Source organism: Monopterus albus, unplaced genomic scaffold (assembly GCF_001952655.1).
Source record: "Monopterus albus unplaced genomic scaffold, M_albus_1.0 scaffold339.1, whole genome shotgun sequence".
Lineage (NCBI taxonomy): Eukaryota > Metazoa > Chordata > Actinopteri > Synbranchiformes > Synbranchidae > Monopterus > Monopterus albus.
Genome location: NW_018128219.1, coordinates 53,788 through 69,543, shown reverse-complemented (window position 1 = coordinate 69,543; position 15,756 = coordinate 53,788). Strand labels below are relative to the sequence as shown.

General features: G+C 44.4%; 2 protein-coding genes across 2 annotated transcripts in view; both read right to left on the bottom strand.

Moving 5' to 3' along the window:
- The window catches only part of smad10a (SMAD family member 10a), an 88,310-nt gene extending 78,260 nt beyond the window's left edge, over window positions 1–10,050 (bottom strand). Inside the window, 1 exon segment of the mRNA XM_020624814.1 lies at window positions 9,660–10,050. Within this exon segment, the coding sequence (XP_020480470.1) occupies window positions 9,660–9,663 (4 nt within the window). The 5' untranslated portion in view covers window positions 9,664–10,050.
- Window positions 10,051–11,212: 1,162 nt separating this feature from the next.
- The window catches only part of snapin (SNAP associated protein), a 14,221-nt gene continuing 9,677 nt past the window's right edge, over window positions 11,213–15,756 (bottom strand). Inside the window, exon 4 of the mRNA XM_020624819.1 lies at window positions 11,213–11,757. Coding sequence (XP_020480475.1) covers window positions 11,650–11,757 — 108 coding nt within the window. The 3' untranslated portion in view covers window positions 11,213–11,649. The remainder of the gene's footprint in view (window positions 11,758–15,756) is intronic.

Sequence of the window (15,756 nt, the reverse complement as noted above, 5' to 3'; positions counted from 1 at the left end):
CTCATGCCACCTATGTCTCCGTGGGTCTTGCTGCCGAGCAACGATCGTTGGTGGGGGTCCACATCCAGTGCCTGGGTCCGTTGAGCGTGGGCCCTTGTTCCTGTCTGCATTCCTCGGCGCTGGGTTCCAAGCACGCTCTCCAGCCCGGAGCCAGCAGTCCTCTATACGCAGGTCACCTGTGTTGTGCTCAGCATCATCGCACCCTCATCTGCCTGTTGTCTCCTCTCTTAATCTCCTTCTCTGCTCCATACACAGTGCCAAAACCTCTCCTCCGACCCCAGGCGGCTCCTCCAGTGGTCCAGTCAGTTCTGCGGCCCGATCACCCGAGATCCACGCCGGCAGCTCCGCGCCTGATCCTTGCCACCCCCTTTCCGTTCCATACTGTCAAATAAATATCTCTCTGACCTGAGTTTGAGTCCTGCCTATTACTGAGTCCAGTTGCTCTGTTGGTGTGCGGCTTGCCGTAACAATGCTGGAGGTCATGGTCTGATGAAGCCAGCAAAACCACATCAGCAAATCACAGAGATGCAATTCTGAGGTCCCCAAATTGACCCCCACCCCCACCCTGCAACCTGAGGTCCAGTCCATGTAAAATCACAAACAAAATTGGTGACAAGGGGCAACCTTGACAAAGGCCAACACTAACTGGAGACCTGAGGCACCCCCCAACACACACACCTGATCTAGCCTGCCACCCAACTTGCATAACACCTAACCCAGATTCCTTTCCCTGCAGGTGGTGGGTCCACAGGACAGTAGCTCCATGTCATTTCTTCAGGCTGTGCCCGACCAGACCCCATGAGCTAAGGCCTAGCCACTAGATGCTTGCCGGTGAGCTCCCCTCCCAGATCTGGCTCCAGCAGGGTGTTCCGATTTCCCTAATCTGGGTGAGGTAGCACAACTCAAAGTGGCCATCTTCAGCAGGGTTTTGAATAGTTCTTAGTCTGGTTCCTCCCCTGGGACCAATTTGCCTTGAGAGACCCTAAAGCCCCAGACAACAGAAAAAAACCCTCAAACAGGGATCCATTGATGAAACCACAGTGGGAATATGCATCACCATCCAAGAAGATGCCAGTGTATAAAACAGAATACAATGGGACCATCATTTTATTTTGCAAAAGACATCATCTTTGAGTTGCAAATGATGCTGCAAATCTGAATACCATTCTGTTTGCACCAGCCATTTACTGTGACTTATTAAGTGCTTTAAACCCAAACTACCCTCTTGAACTCTAGTACACCTTTAATGCACACCAGAATGTTTTCATGAAGATGGAAGACAAACTTTCAGAAACAGGCAGTGTCCTGTTGTGGGACATAATGCAGTGTTCTTTTCTGATATCATGGAAAATGAGCAGTATTGCTTCCTCCATTGCACTCATGGACCTGCAGCAGTCATGAACTTGATGTTAATATCACTAAAATCCACTGGACATAATATTCTTTTTCTTCAAGATTTTTATTTGCCATTTATGCATAAACAGACAGTCTAGGCATATAGGAATTCTTGTGCAGCTCTCCTTTGGAGTCAGAAGCCAGAAAGAACACTTAGTCTTAAAATAAAAATGTTACATAAGGTGAGAAAGCATTAAAACCACAATTCAGATAAATAGAGTAATAGTATTTCCCACAGTGAACTTCAAACATCGCACTTAGTAATTCACATGGTGGAGTTGGATATGTCATTATGCTTGGTGAGGTAGTGAGAGGTTATAACATACTAAAACACAGTTTATATTCAGGCCTGTTTCCATTGCTTGGTGGAGAATGTCCTGCTATTATTCAGGTCCCACAGAAGAACACTGTTGATGAAATGCTCTTACAAAAATACCTTGTGGGACATTTCTGTATTATTATTGTGCATGCCTAGTAAGGGGTTGTTGCACATATATTCTCACATTTTCGTATTTGCCATCAGTCTTACTGCGGCAGGGAAAAAGCTGTTGTACAGTCTAGTTCTGTGTGTGAAGATACTGTTTGCCCTGCTGTGCCTGTAAGTGCAGTTTTTGTGTCTGAGCAGAGAATGAGCTGAGTGGCGTGGATGCCTGAGTATGTTCTCCGCCCTTTTACGACAGCCCTGTGTGTACAGTGTGTCCATAGCAGGCAGTTCAGTCCCAATGATCCTCTCTGCAGTATTTATGACCATTTGCCTGTCCTCTCTGCCTGTGTGGTGTTACCATACCAGACTGTGATGCCAGTGGTGAGGATGCTCTCTACCAGTACTCTATAAGCCTGGGTGAGAGGGCGACTGTTCAACCCAGCTTTTCTGAGCCGCCTGATGAAGTATAGCCGCTGCTGGGCTTTCTTCACTGTGGCAGCTGTGTTCAGTGACCAGCTCAGGTCAGACGTCACCTGCAAGCCCAGGAACTTGTGGCTGTCAGCCCTCTCCACCTCAGTCCCTTTGATGGTCAGAGGCAGCAGACAGGAGAAGTTCTTCCTGAAGTCTACTATTATTTCTTTTGTCTTAATTATGTTGAGGATGAGGTCATTCTCCTCTCCATAAACAAGAATGTCGTTCACCAAGCTTCTGTAACCCGACTCGTCTCCCCCCTTGATGAGGCCCAGAATGGTGGTGGCATCAGCATATTTAATGACGATGGTGTTGTCATGGTTGGAGACACAGTCGTGGGTGTACAGAGTGAAGAGTTTGGGGCTGAGACAGCAGCCCTGCGGTGAGCCTGTGCTGACTGTGAGCTCAGCAGACACCCACCCTCCCATTCTAACTACCTGTGGTCTTTCAGTCAGGAAGTCCAGAATCCAGTTACAGGTGGGAGTTGGGACACCGAGGTCATCTTCCCAATCAGCCTACCCGGGCGGATGGTGTTGAATGCAGAACTGTAATCCAGGAAGAGCATCCTAGCATACGTACTGCTGTTGTCCAGGTTTTTCAGGGTATGGAATAAAGCCAGAGTCATCGCATCAGCCACTGAGCTGTTGGGGTGGTAGGCAAACTGGAGGGGGTCTACAGTGTCCGGGACCATGTGGTTAACGTGTGTGAGGACCAGTTTCTCTAAGCATTCATGGCGACTGATGTGAGTGCCACTGGCCTAAAGTCATTCAGAGTGGATGTGTCTGACGTCTTAGGGACCGGTATGATAATGGATTTTTTGAAAATGCGAGGGTCTATTGCTTGGGTTAAAGACAGGTTGAAGATGTCTGTATACACACCTGCTAGTTGATCCCCATAGGCTCTCAACACACTAGGGGGGACACCATTTGGTTTACACCATGGGGGTTTACCTGTTTCAGGAACTGTGTGTGCGTCACCTGAAAAGCAGTGTCCCCCGGGTCACAGGGGGATTTTGAGGGGTTATCTGTGTTCATCCTGTCAACCCTCACATAGAAGTTGTTTAGGCTGTCTGGGAGGGTGGTGTCCTGGGGGGGCTGTGTTTGCCGATTTGTTCCTGTAGTTTGTAACTGCCTGGATTCCCTGCCACATATTCATGTAGTAGCTCCCAAGTTTTTGGAAGTTTGCTCTCTTTGCAGCTCTAATGGACTTCTGTAGCTCATACCGGACTTTCCTGTACTCTGCTTGGTCCACTGTTTAAAAGCCTCTTGTCTCTTCCTGATTTTCTGTTTTATATCAGAATCAGAATCCGTTTTATTGGCCAGGTGTGATGGACATACGAGGAATTTGACTCTGGTACATCGGCTCTCAATGTGGAAACAGTAAACCAGTATAAGGCTGTGTAATATAACAAAATAAGCAGTATTAACAGCAACATTGATAGCAACAAACAGTGCAAACAATGCTGAATAAGCAGTATAAACAGACAGTAAACAATGCAGACAACAAGGAATGTTCATTGAAATGAGATAAATAGGGATAAGGGATAAAGATAGAGTACTTAAAACTAGAGACCTGTACGAGTCCTTATAATCTGTACAATGTATATATACACAGGTATGGCACTGAGGGTTATTGTCTAATCATACTGTCGCGGGTTAAGTGTTCATCAGAGTGATGGCCAGGGGGAAGAAACAATCCTTGTGTCTGGTTGTCTTGGTGCACAGTGACCTGTAACGCCGTCCAGAGGGGAGGAGTTCAAACAGATTGTGTCCGGGGTGTGAGGGGTTTGCAGTGATCCTCTCCGCCCTCCTTTTGACCCGTGTGGTGTATAGGTCCTCCATGGAGGGCAGGCTCACACCAATGACCTTTTCTACAGTCCTCACTGTCCGCTGAAGTCTGTACTGGTCCTGTTTGGTTGCTGAGCCAAACCAGACAGTGATGGAGGTGCAGAGAACAGACTCGATGATTCCTCTGTAGAACTGTATCAGCAGCTCCTGGGGCAGGTCAAACTTCCTGAGCTGGCGCAGGAAGTACATCCTCTGCTGTGCCTTCTTGGTGATGGTCCTGATGTTGGACGTCCACTTCAGGTCCTGGGAGATAGTGGAGCCCAGGAACCTGAAGGACTTTAGGGCTGATACCAGTGCTGCCAAGTATGGTTGGGGGGGGGACAGAGGGGTCTTTTGAGATTCAGTTTTTGTCAGCTCCAGTTTGTTGGGGCTACACCACAGGACCAGCTGCTCAACCTCGCGTCTGTAAGGCCGACTCATCACCGTCTCGGATGAGACCAATGACATGTCATCAGCAAACTTTAGGAGCTTGACAGAGGGGTCCTTCGAGATGCAGTCATTGGTGTAGAGTGAAAACAGCAGAGGGGAGAGCACACATCCCTGGGGGCCACCTGTGCTTATTGTCCGGTTGCTGGATGTGGTTTTCCCCAACCTCACCTGCTGCTCCCTGTCTGCCAGAAAGCTCGTAATCCACTGACAGGTGGGGGCAGGCACAGTGAGCTGGGTCAGTTTGGAGTGGAGGATGTCCGGGATGATGGTGTTCAATGCCAAGCTGAAGTCCACAAAGAGGGCCCGTGCATAAGGTCCCTGGGGAGTCAAGGTGTTGGAGCCTGTAATGCAGTGCCATGTTCACTGCATCATCCACTGACCTGTTTGCCCAGTAGATGAACTGTAGGGGGTCTATCCCTATTAAACCATGGTTTTTGGTTCGGGAAAACATGCACTGTTCTAGTTGGTGCGCATATGGATATGCACCAGCTAATGTAGTCATTCACAGTCTCTGCATATTCATGGATGTCGCCTGTTGCCCCTTTTGAAGATGCTCCAGTCTGTGGCCTCTAGACAGCCCTGCAGGCTGGCCTGTGCGCAGTCGTTCCAGGTGTTAACAGTTTTCACTGAGACTGGTTTTGCCCTGAGTTGTTTGGTGTAAGCAGGTTTGAGCCAGACTGCTAGGTGGTCAGATTGACCAAAATGAGGCTTAGGTTCAGTTGAGAAAGCATTTCTGATGTAACTGTAACACTGGTCTAGTGTTTTGTTTCCTCCAGTAGAAAAGGTTACAAACTGATACAGTTTCGGCATGCTTTTCCTGAGATTGCAGTGGTTAAAATCCCCCAGAATAATAAAAGCAGCATCAGGATATGTGTGCTCATTAATCATTCTGTACAGTTCCTTTAGTGCAGCCTCACTACACTATACTATACTCAAATCAAATCAAAAATTCAAATCAAATTTTATTTCTATAGTGCCAAATCACAACAAAAGTCATCTCAGGACACTTTACAAAGTAAGGTCTAAACCTTACTGTTATCAATATTATTACATAGGGAAAACCCAACAAATCCCCCTTGAGCAAGCACTTGGCGACAGTGGGGAGGAAAAACTCCCTTTAAAGGAAGAAACCTCCGACAGACCCCGGCTCTTGGTGGGCGGCCTTCTGCCTCGACCGGTTGGGGTGAGTGGATAGAGGAGAGACAAAAGAAGAAAAGCAACAAGACACAACCAACAAACACTGATCAGGTCGATGTGGCTGGGGACTGCTCATCAGGAACATAGAGCTCCAGGGCCAGGGCAACCTGCAGAAAAGTACAGGGAGAGAGAGAGGACACACTACGGGAGAGAGGAGACACAAAGTTAGTAATGTGTAATGGTGGCATATAGAAGCACAGGGAGAGAGAGGAGAGGGGAGGGGAGGAGAGGAGAGGAGAGCAGGAGGGGAGGGGAAATACTCACAATGATACATTGTGGCTCTCTAGGTAAATAAAATGGCCTTAGCTTTAGTGTTAAATATTCCACATCTTCAGAACAGAATTTGGAGGTAATCTTACAGTCTGTGCACCAGGACTGTTTGACAAAGGCGGCCATTCCTCCTCCGCAGGTCTTGCCACTTTCAGCGGCGCTGCAGTCCTGTCTGAACACAGAGTAACCATCCAGAGTTATACCCTCATTGGGAGTCTCCTTTCCCAGCCATGTTTCACAAAAACACAGCAGGGAGCAGCCCTGTATGTCCTTCTGCGAGGTAATCCGAGCGTGGAGTTCATCCAGTTCATAGACTGGACTGGACATTTGCGAACAGTATAGCGGGGAGGGCTAGCCTGCCGCTGCTAACCAAGCGCTCGAGCCTCCGTTCGACTCCCCCCAGTCTGCCTCGTCTCCACTTCAGTTTGTAGTTATCGAAAGAAATGATATTCATTTAAACACACACACCTGGACAGTGACTGCCACTTGTTCTATATGCTGGCTCACACCTATATTTTATGTTTTCCTGTTGGTGAATTCTTTTCTTGTCACTCTTCCATTTAGATTCTAAATGGTGAGTGTTACTTACAGTACATTCTCTGCTACTAGTGTTTTGCATCAATGACTACTTTTGGCTAATTTTAAAAAGATGGTCTAAGTGCATCTAAAGTGCTTTTGATAAAATTGGAATGTTTATATTTTGTGTATCACTCAATAAAATAACTCTTTGAATGAACATGAAAACTCATGAAAAGAATTTCCACATGATCAAATGGCTTTGTTTCAGCATTTATCATGTTCTGCCCCTGACTTCCTGCCAGAGGCTCTTATTATGATAGGAACTTCTGGGTGTTCACCCTCTCATTTTCTGGAGAGAATTCACCCACTCTCTCTCTGGAGAGAATGAGAGGGTGAACCCAGAAGTTCACCCTTAGGGAAGCCTTAAATGAACCCAGAAGTACCTTCCTACCTTTCTACCAAGAGAGCTACCTGCCTATCTTTGGTTTCTTTCTGTAAGGACTTTCCTGCTGTGTTCCTGATCCTGTACTGAGCATGCCTGTTGCTGACCTGGCTTCTGTCCCTGCCTCTGCCTCTGCTGAGCCCTTGTCAACTTGCTTGTGTGGACACTTTTCTGGTATTGTTTTCTACTGCCCAATTTTGCTCTTGCCTGTGCCTTTTGTGTTTTGCTGTAGTGGTCCCCTTTATATTTTTCAGCTTTGTGCATGTTATGCTAGCATGCACAATGAAGCATGTCAGTTGTTGTCATCTGGCTGTTTTTGTCTTCTAGTAGAGGAGTTTTTTTGTCTCTTTTCACTGGAGTGGTAGGACACAGCCTCTGTTTACTGAGTTTTTTTTCCCAGACTGTTTCTCCACGACCAGTGCTGTCCAGTTTCTCCCAAAGCCACTGGTTCTTTTCCCTATCTGATGGTCCACCATTGTCTGATGTTGAACACTCCATTACTGCCAGTCTCCTGGGTCCCGCTTCTCCTCAGTGACCTATGGCCATACCACTCTAGGCAGGGCTAAGCCTGGTCAGTGCCTGCATGGTAGACTACAAGGAAAAAAGGGCTGTAGGCTGGTGCTCCCTCTGCTAGTCAACTCAGTAAACAAGTTTACGTTGGACAAACTTAAATGCTTATGATAAAAGGAAGCCATTTAATCCTGTGGAAATTCTTCCCATGTGTCTTTTTTTTCCTCAATGCTCCAAGGGTTTTTGAGTCTGAAATGTTGTAGTGATGATCATGTTAATGTACTGTGCTGTCCCCTTGTTATGTGTACACCATTGTCACTGCAGACAGAGGTATCCTCCACACTGGTGGCAACACTGAAAGGCTGCATGTCCATTAGGCAGAGCGGATGTACAACCTAAGGCAACAGACAAACAAGTATCTCAAATGCCAAAGCGTACAGTATACAATCCTGTATATATGTGAGGTCAGTACAACATACTATCTCAGTATGCAGCAGCCTGTTGCTTAATGAAAATTGTTTAGAATGAACAGGAACATCATACCTGCAGTAAAACCACAGGTTCAGCTGAACACAGACCTTGGCAGCTGAGTTTTTATGCCAACTAATTGACATACTGTGGGATAAACTAAATTCATTATCTTTATGTGTTGACAAAAATCATCATGATGTTCAGTCCCTAAAGCTAGATAGTCAACAGCCTGCTAACTTACCTTTATCATAGGCTCAATGTGTTTGCATAGAACAGATGCACATCTTGCAGCCAGTGCTCAAACTGCCTGTAGACATCAGGGGATTTATCATGTTTGAATTCTGGTATTGTGAACATCACTGTTATGCCTGAGACCCAGCAGCAGATGGCATAAATGTTAGAGCTGTTAGCTAGCTAGCTGTACAACTCCTATTCCCATTGCAAATCCCAACCGAGGTCATAATCACTAATTAATAAAATGTATTTAAAAATATCTATTAACTCTCAGCTATCATTCCATATCTGTCAAGGCACATCCATCAGGCTTCAGTAGTCAAGAATAAAGTCAAACTATGAATGTCTGTGCAGTTTGTGGAATCAATGCATCTTCTGCTCAATACATTATGCCTGTGACCCTGCCTTATTTTTCAGTTAGGTCGCTGTTCATATTGAGGAAAGCACAAACCTAAGTCTTCAGTTTGTATTTGTACAACCTAATTTATGCATGTATATTACTGACAGCTGTTGTAGCCTCTATAACAAACTAGAAACTGCAGCTGTCAAATGAATGCACATTATTACACTCTGACATGTAGTGGATCTCAAATACAGTATAATGTTGCATAAAATGGTAATACTGAAGCCAACCTCAAAATTGCACAGTAAAGGTGCTTTGTACCTCTGGAGATTACAGCCTACATACATTTGTAACATACATGCATCTCTGAAAGTGCACATTTGAACATTTAAGGCTTCCCTAAGGAGTCTGATGCTGAAATTTACAGCTACTGTACATAACAAACATACAACTTTGAAACATGCGAATACCACAAGTAAGATGTCCTGTAACAAGGCAATGTATTATTGAATAATAACCCATACAGCATATGAACTGCTTCACACACAGTCACAGATAACTGTTGCTACGCCTCACATCTATGGCTCCTGTTAAACATATTGTACAGGCCCCAGCCTCCAATCCAATATATGGCGAACACCAGTAATGAAAACTTCCATCAATGCAACCACAAAGCTCTTTCTCTATATGCCTAACGTTAATACAGCCTGAGCAGTTTTCTGACCTGATGCATTTAGCTGCTTCACTAAGTCCCCTCTCTCAACATGTACAAGAACTAGCTCGTATAAGAAATACAGACACATAAGACAAAACCACTATTTCAGTGTAAGCAATCAGTCATTTAATTTACTGCTTGAAGTTGAACTAATAGAAGGAAGTAAATAAGACCGATAATACAGAGTAGAATATCGGTCCTGAGGGATGAGTAACTGAAACAGCGAGACAGCAGCAGATCGGTCGTTACGGATAAAAGGTTACAGTAAGCGATAATGCGGCAATCTTACTGACTTTCCCACTCATATTCTGGGTTATTCGGATATTTGGTGTGATTGACGATACTGGAGAGATCAGGAGAAAGAAAGACTAAGATAAATGGTTTCTACTTACACATAAGCCGGAGTGGAGAGAAGAACTTTGGACAGAAATTTCGCTCAGCTATCAGACAGTTGCCTGGCGTGTTGTGCTCAGATATCTCCGCGCGTTCTAACGTTACGTGCTGACCACAGCAGCTGTTTGTTTACAGTCCTTTGTATCAGACCTCTGCCTTGTTCACGGGCCCAATGTTTCTTTGAATCCTTATAATGTAATAAGCTAATGTTCTTTTCTAATATGTTGTACTGCGTTACCTTGGGGTCTCTCTGTTATTTTATCCTTATATCAACCCTACTGCCTACTCGTGCATCCTGCCCGTTCCTTACGTGCACGCCACAATAGAGGAGAGACGTCGCGTGCGTCAGTGTCTCGACATGATGCAGCCAATAGGCGGTCAGGTCTCACAGGGACTACCGCCCTTAGCCAACCACGAAACGGCTCTCACAGCAGGGCTGCGAGCCAGGGTCTGTCTGGTTCGTGTAGATTGACAGGCCCGGGAGACTTGTTTTTTTTTTTTAGGTGGCGCCGCTGAGATTAGCACGCCCCCAGTGTGCGCGCACGAGCACACACATGCGCAAACAAAAGAACTGCAACTGTTGCATGAGCAACACGCCTCTTTTCTGGTCGGAATTACTTGGCTACTACAGAGCTTATCATATCCTTTGCTGCACTGATTTGCTGGGCCCTTTCTTCTAGTGCTACCGTCACTAAATATTTCATTGGACAGGACTAATGAAATGTGGATGGTCCTCTGAGAGAATATTTTAATGATCATTTCAAACAAGTTAAAACCTGCAGCCAATGCATGTCTCATAATGGCAAGATGTATCTCTTTACTCTATTGTCTGTTATTTCCTAATGATTTTCTAATAATTTCATCATCTCCTGAAAACTGGTAATAACTATGGGTTAAGTAGATATTGCCTTCCTCTGGTTGGCTACTTCCTATACTGGGGTAGGCTAAACTCTCATGGTAGGTCAGGTGAACATAGAAAAATCATGTGATTTGAATAAGGAATTTACTTGGGATTAAATGCGGCACTTGTTTTAAGTAAACTCCTGGAGAAACAAAAAATTGTTTTAAACTGTAATAAGGTTATATCTATCTTTCTTCAAATTAGCCCTGAATTACACAAACAAAAGTAACACCGCAAAGATAAAATGAAGCCAGCCATGAAATTTTTAGACCACATTCAAAGATGAGACTGTGATGTTAATATAAAACAAAAAATCATTGTAGGCATTATTATGTTGCATACTCATGGAGATATGACGTCCTACACAGTAAGTTTCATTTTCATCATCTAATATTAAACTTATTAAATAACATTATGCTCTGTGTTTGATACCACACATTTTTGTCAGCAGAGCAGAACCACAGACAAGTGGAACATGTCTGTATGACTTAATTTAAAGGGACATTTCTGAAGTCAAACCTTGTCTGAAAACAACCCTCTCCTATAGTCTGAGAGCAGAAGAAGGCAGAAGGACCAGCAGCAAAACAAGGATTTGTCACTCAAGTCAAGTATCATCATCTATCCTGCATGCTTAATGACAATACAGTTTGCTCATGGGTAAAAGTATATTTTTAATCTGTAAAATCAATTGAAGAACAATGTATATGAATACATAAATGCCCCTCAATATTCAGGAACACTTATTTGCTTGATCAGAAGACAGAAGCTAAAACAAATGTGGATGGCATGACCTTTTAGTGGCTTCATGTGTAATATAAAATGTACAATTTGGAGACAATGTACAGCTGAATGTCATATTTTGTCAGCAAATAAGACAAGAACCCCTTTCCCACTGCAGAATGCTAAGCAGATAGTAGCTGGGACTTTATTATGACAAAAAATAAATAAAAATCAGTGCAGGACCTCAGTATGTCATTAAACCAAAAGATAAGTAAATGTCAAAGGAAGACCTGTCCTCTTCATGTTACTGACATGGCCCTACTGGTCAGGACAGTTCACAGTGCTTGGTAGGCAGAGCAGGGGGAGGCTCAGGGTTTACTGGGGGAGCGGGACGTGAACACTCCTGAAGCCTCCAGCATGGTCTTTCTTCGTGCTGTCTCCTTGGCCACATTGTGGTTGAGTCGCCTCAAACGTTCCTATGGACACAATATTTAGGTTATATTGTTGTTTGCATATAATTTTAATGTTGGGGGGGGGGCAGTTTGGAAAGTTCTGCAGATAAACTATGTCATATAGGCACATTATGTCATAAGAAGAAAGGAGAATAAGAGAGGAATATGGTGATGTACATAATATTGAGAGAATTTCCACCTGGTACCAGGTAATAATGTCATAGGTTAATTTAATTACTATCATTATTCAGTCATATAACTTAACCACTAAAAGGTTACATATTATGGCATTAAAGCACATCAGTGACATTGGGCCTTAACTACACTAATAAGATACAATGATATTTAGTGTCAACAACAATATTTCTGTCTAGCCTTTTTGGACACATTATTTATTCATTATTTTACTGTCACATATTGCATCATAACATCTACTTTTAATGCACTAATTCTTAACAAAAGCATTATTTTGCACTACCACGTGCATGTATGGTTGTTGTGCTACTGGATACCTAAATTTCAGCATTAATAAAGCATCTATCTATCCATCTACACACTTAATAATAACCTGCAGCCTTCTTCCACATACAAGACTAAAACATTCACAATCAGTGAGGTGTTATAGTGATCTCCATACTTGTCCTCTTAGATCTCAGTGCTGCTTTTGACACCACTGATCACAGCATCTTACTGCAGAGACTTGAACATGTTATTGGGATTAAAGGAACTGCGCTAAGTTGGTTCAAATCTTATTTATCAGAAAGATTTCAATTTGTTCATGTTAATGACGAATGTTCCACACAAACTGAAGTTAGTCACGGCGTTCCACAGGGCTCTGTGTTAGGTCCAATTCTCTTCACTTTATACATGCTCCCTTTAGGCAATATTATCAGGAAGCACAACATAAATTTCCATTGCTATGCAAATGATTCTCAGTTATATTTATCTATGAAGCCAAATGAATCAGATCAGCTGGTCAAACTTCAAGCATGACTTAAAGACATAAAGGCCTGGATGACCTGCAACTTCTTACTTCTAAACTCTGACAAAACTGAAGTCATTGTGCTTGGGCCTGAAAACCTTAGAAATCTGCTGTCTAATCATATAGTTACTCTAGATGACATAGCCCTTGCCTCCAGTACTACTGTGAGGAACCTGTGAGTCATCTTTGATCAGAATATGTCCTTTAAATCACACATAAACCAAGTCTCTAGATCTGCCTTCTTTCACCTGCGCAATATTACAAAAATCAGGAGCATCCTGTCTCAAAGTGATGCTGAAAAACTGGTCCATGCATTTGTTACTTCCAGGCTGGACTACTGTAACTCTTTACTATCAGGATGTCCCAATAATTCCCTAAAAAGCCTCCAGCTAATCCAAAATGCTGCAGCCAGAGTACTGACAGGAACTAGCAAGAGAGATCATATCTCTCCCATATTAGCTTCTCTCCACTGGCTCCCTGTAAAATTCAGAATAGAATTTAAAATCCTTCTCCTAACATACAAAGCCCTTAATGACAAGGCTCCATCATATCTTAAAGACCTCGTAGAGCCTTATCATCCTAACAAAGCACTTCGCTCTCAGAGTGCAGGTTTACTTGTGGTTCCTAGAGTCCACAGAAGCAGAATGGGAGGCAGAGCCTTTAGCTATCAAGCTCCTCTCCTATGGAACCAACTCCCAGTCTCAGTTCAGGAGGCGGACACCCTCTCTACCTTTAAGATTAGACTTAAGACGTTCCTTTTTGATAAAGCTTATAGTTAGGGCTGGATCAGGTGACCCTGAGCCCTCCCTTAGTTATGCTGCTATAGGCCTAGGCTGCTGGGGGGCCCCATGATGCTCTGAGTTTCTTTCCCCTCCCCTCCTGCTCTGCTCTACTCTCCTCTCCTCTCTCTCCTTATGCTTCTATATGCCACCATTACACATTACTAACTTTGTGTCTCCTCCCTCCCGTAGTGTGTCCTCTCTCTCTCCCTGTACCTTTCTTAAAGAGAGTTTTTCCTCCCCACTGTCACCAAGTGCTTGCTCAAGAGGGATTTGTTGGGTTTTCCCTATGTAATAATAGTGATAACAGTAAGGTTTAGACCTTACTTTGTAAAGTATCCTGAGATGACTTTTGTTGTGATTTGGTGCTATACAAATAAAATTTGATTTGATTTGATCCCAGTCTTGAAGCGCTGGTATAAATGTTGCAAGCCACTAGATGTCACTGTTGTTTTGTCTGAGGTCCTGAAGCTTCTAATCTGTTTTGGTCACAAATGGAAAAACAGCCCAAAGATTTTATAAGTTTCATCCACCCATCACTGCTTAGAGCAGTAGTTATAGCAGTATAGTGGTATTAGGGGTGGAAATGTTGTAATGGTAAAAATACTGTAATGGTAAAAATGTTACTATTAATATTAGTGGTATTGGCAGTAATAGTAAGAAGGTGTTACAGTAGTAGCAGCAGTGCTGCACAAGTACTAATACTGTTAGATATTCTATACAGCAAACACCACCTCTCTTACAGCTACCAGTGCTTTCACTACTACTACTGAAACCTTTACTAATATTAGTACCACAACTAATACTTTTAACTGTATTAATAGATTTGTTTTTTTGTTGTGTTTTTTTTTAAGTGGACAGGGCAGCAAGCCAAGCAAACATTTTGGAGTTTTGTTTATATCCAATATTCTCTATTTTAGCTCTGTTTTTGTTCTCTTTCAACTCCAGAGAGAAATACCTGCCTCTTAAACTGATAAATGTTCCACTATGTTAATGAGCTGGTCTCTAACTATGTTTGTCTGCTGTTTGAGGTAACACACCTGGGCCAGTCTGACCACTCCTCCCTGTTTCTAATTCCTGCATACGCCCCCTAAGGAAAACTGCTCCTACCATCACAAGGACTGTAAAAACTTGGCCTGATGGTGCCTCTCAGCACTACAGGACTGTTTTGATAGGACCAACTGGGACGTCTTTGAACATCCAGACCTGGAGGTGTTCACATACACTGTCCTGTGTTGTATTAAGAATTGCATAGACACTGTTACCATGGACAAACGCATCAGGGTCTACCCCAACCAGAATCCCTGGATGAACTGGGAGATCAAGCAACTACTGAGAGAGAGGAACACTGCTTTCAGGACAGGTGACAGGGCTCTCTATAGCGTGGTCCAAGCTAACCTGAAGAGAAGCATCAGAAAGGCCAAACTGGACTACAGGAGGAGGATCGAAGACCATCTGGACAGCAACAACAGCAGGCAGGTGTGGCAGGGAGTCCAGCATCTTACCAACCACAGGAATAATCTCGGTGCGGCTGAAGGGGATGCCTCACTGGCAGAGGAGCTGAACCTCTTTTTTCCCTGCTTTGAGGGGCAGCAACCAGATACAGCCTAACTGTACCCTGCGGCCCACAGCGGCCCCACCCTCACAGTAGGGAAGCATGCGGTGAGGCACACGCTGTGGGCTATAAACCCAAGGAAGGCTGCTGGACCGGATGGCATCCCCATCTGAAGGACTGCATGGACCAGCTGGCTGGTGTCTTCACCAGGATCATCAACTCGTCTCTGGCCCAGTCCGCTGTTCCACCCTGCCTGAAGTCCTCCATCCTAGTTCCCCTGCCTAAGAAACCCCACATAACCAGCCTCAATGACTACTGGCCAGTTGCACTCACTCCAGTGGTGATGAAGTGTTTTGAGAAACTGATACGGGGACACATTATGTCATTCCTCCCACCAACATCTGACCCACACCAGTTTGCATACAGGGCAAATAGATCCACAGAGGATGCCGTAGCCACAGCCCTCCATGCTGTGCTGTCCCACTTGGAGCATCAGGAGAGCTATGTACTGCTGCTCTTTGTGGATTATAGCTCTGCATTCAACACCATCCTCCCCTACAAACTGGTGGACAAGCTGGTGGACCTGGGAATTCCATATTTCACCTGCATATGGGTAAAGAGCTTCCTGTCTGGATGCAGCCAGAGGGTGAGAGTGGGCCCACACACATCCGTGCTCTCAGCCTCAGCACTGGTTCACCACAAGGTGG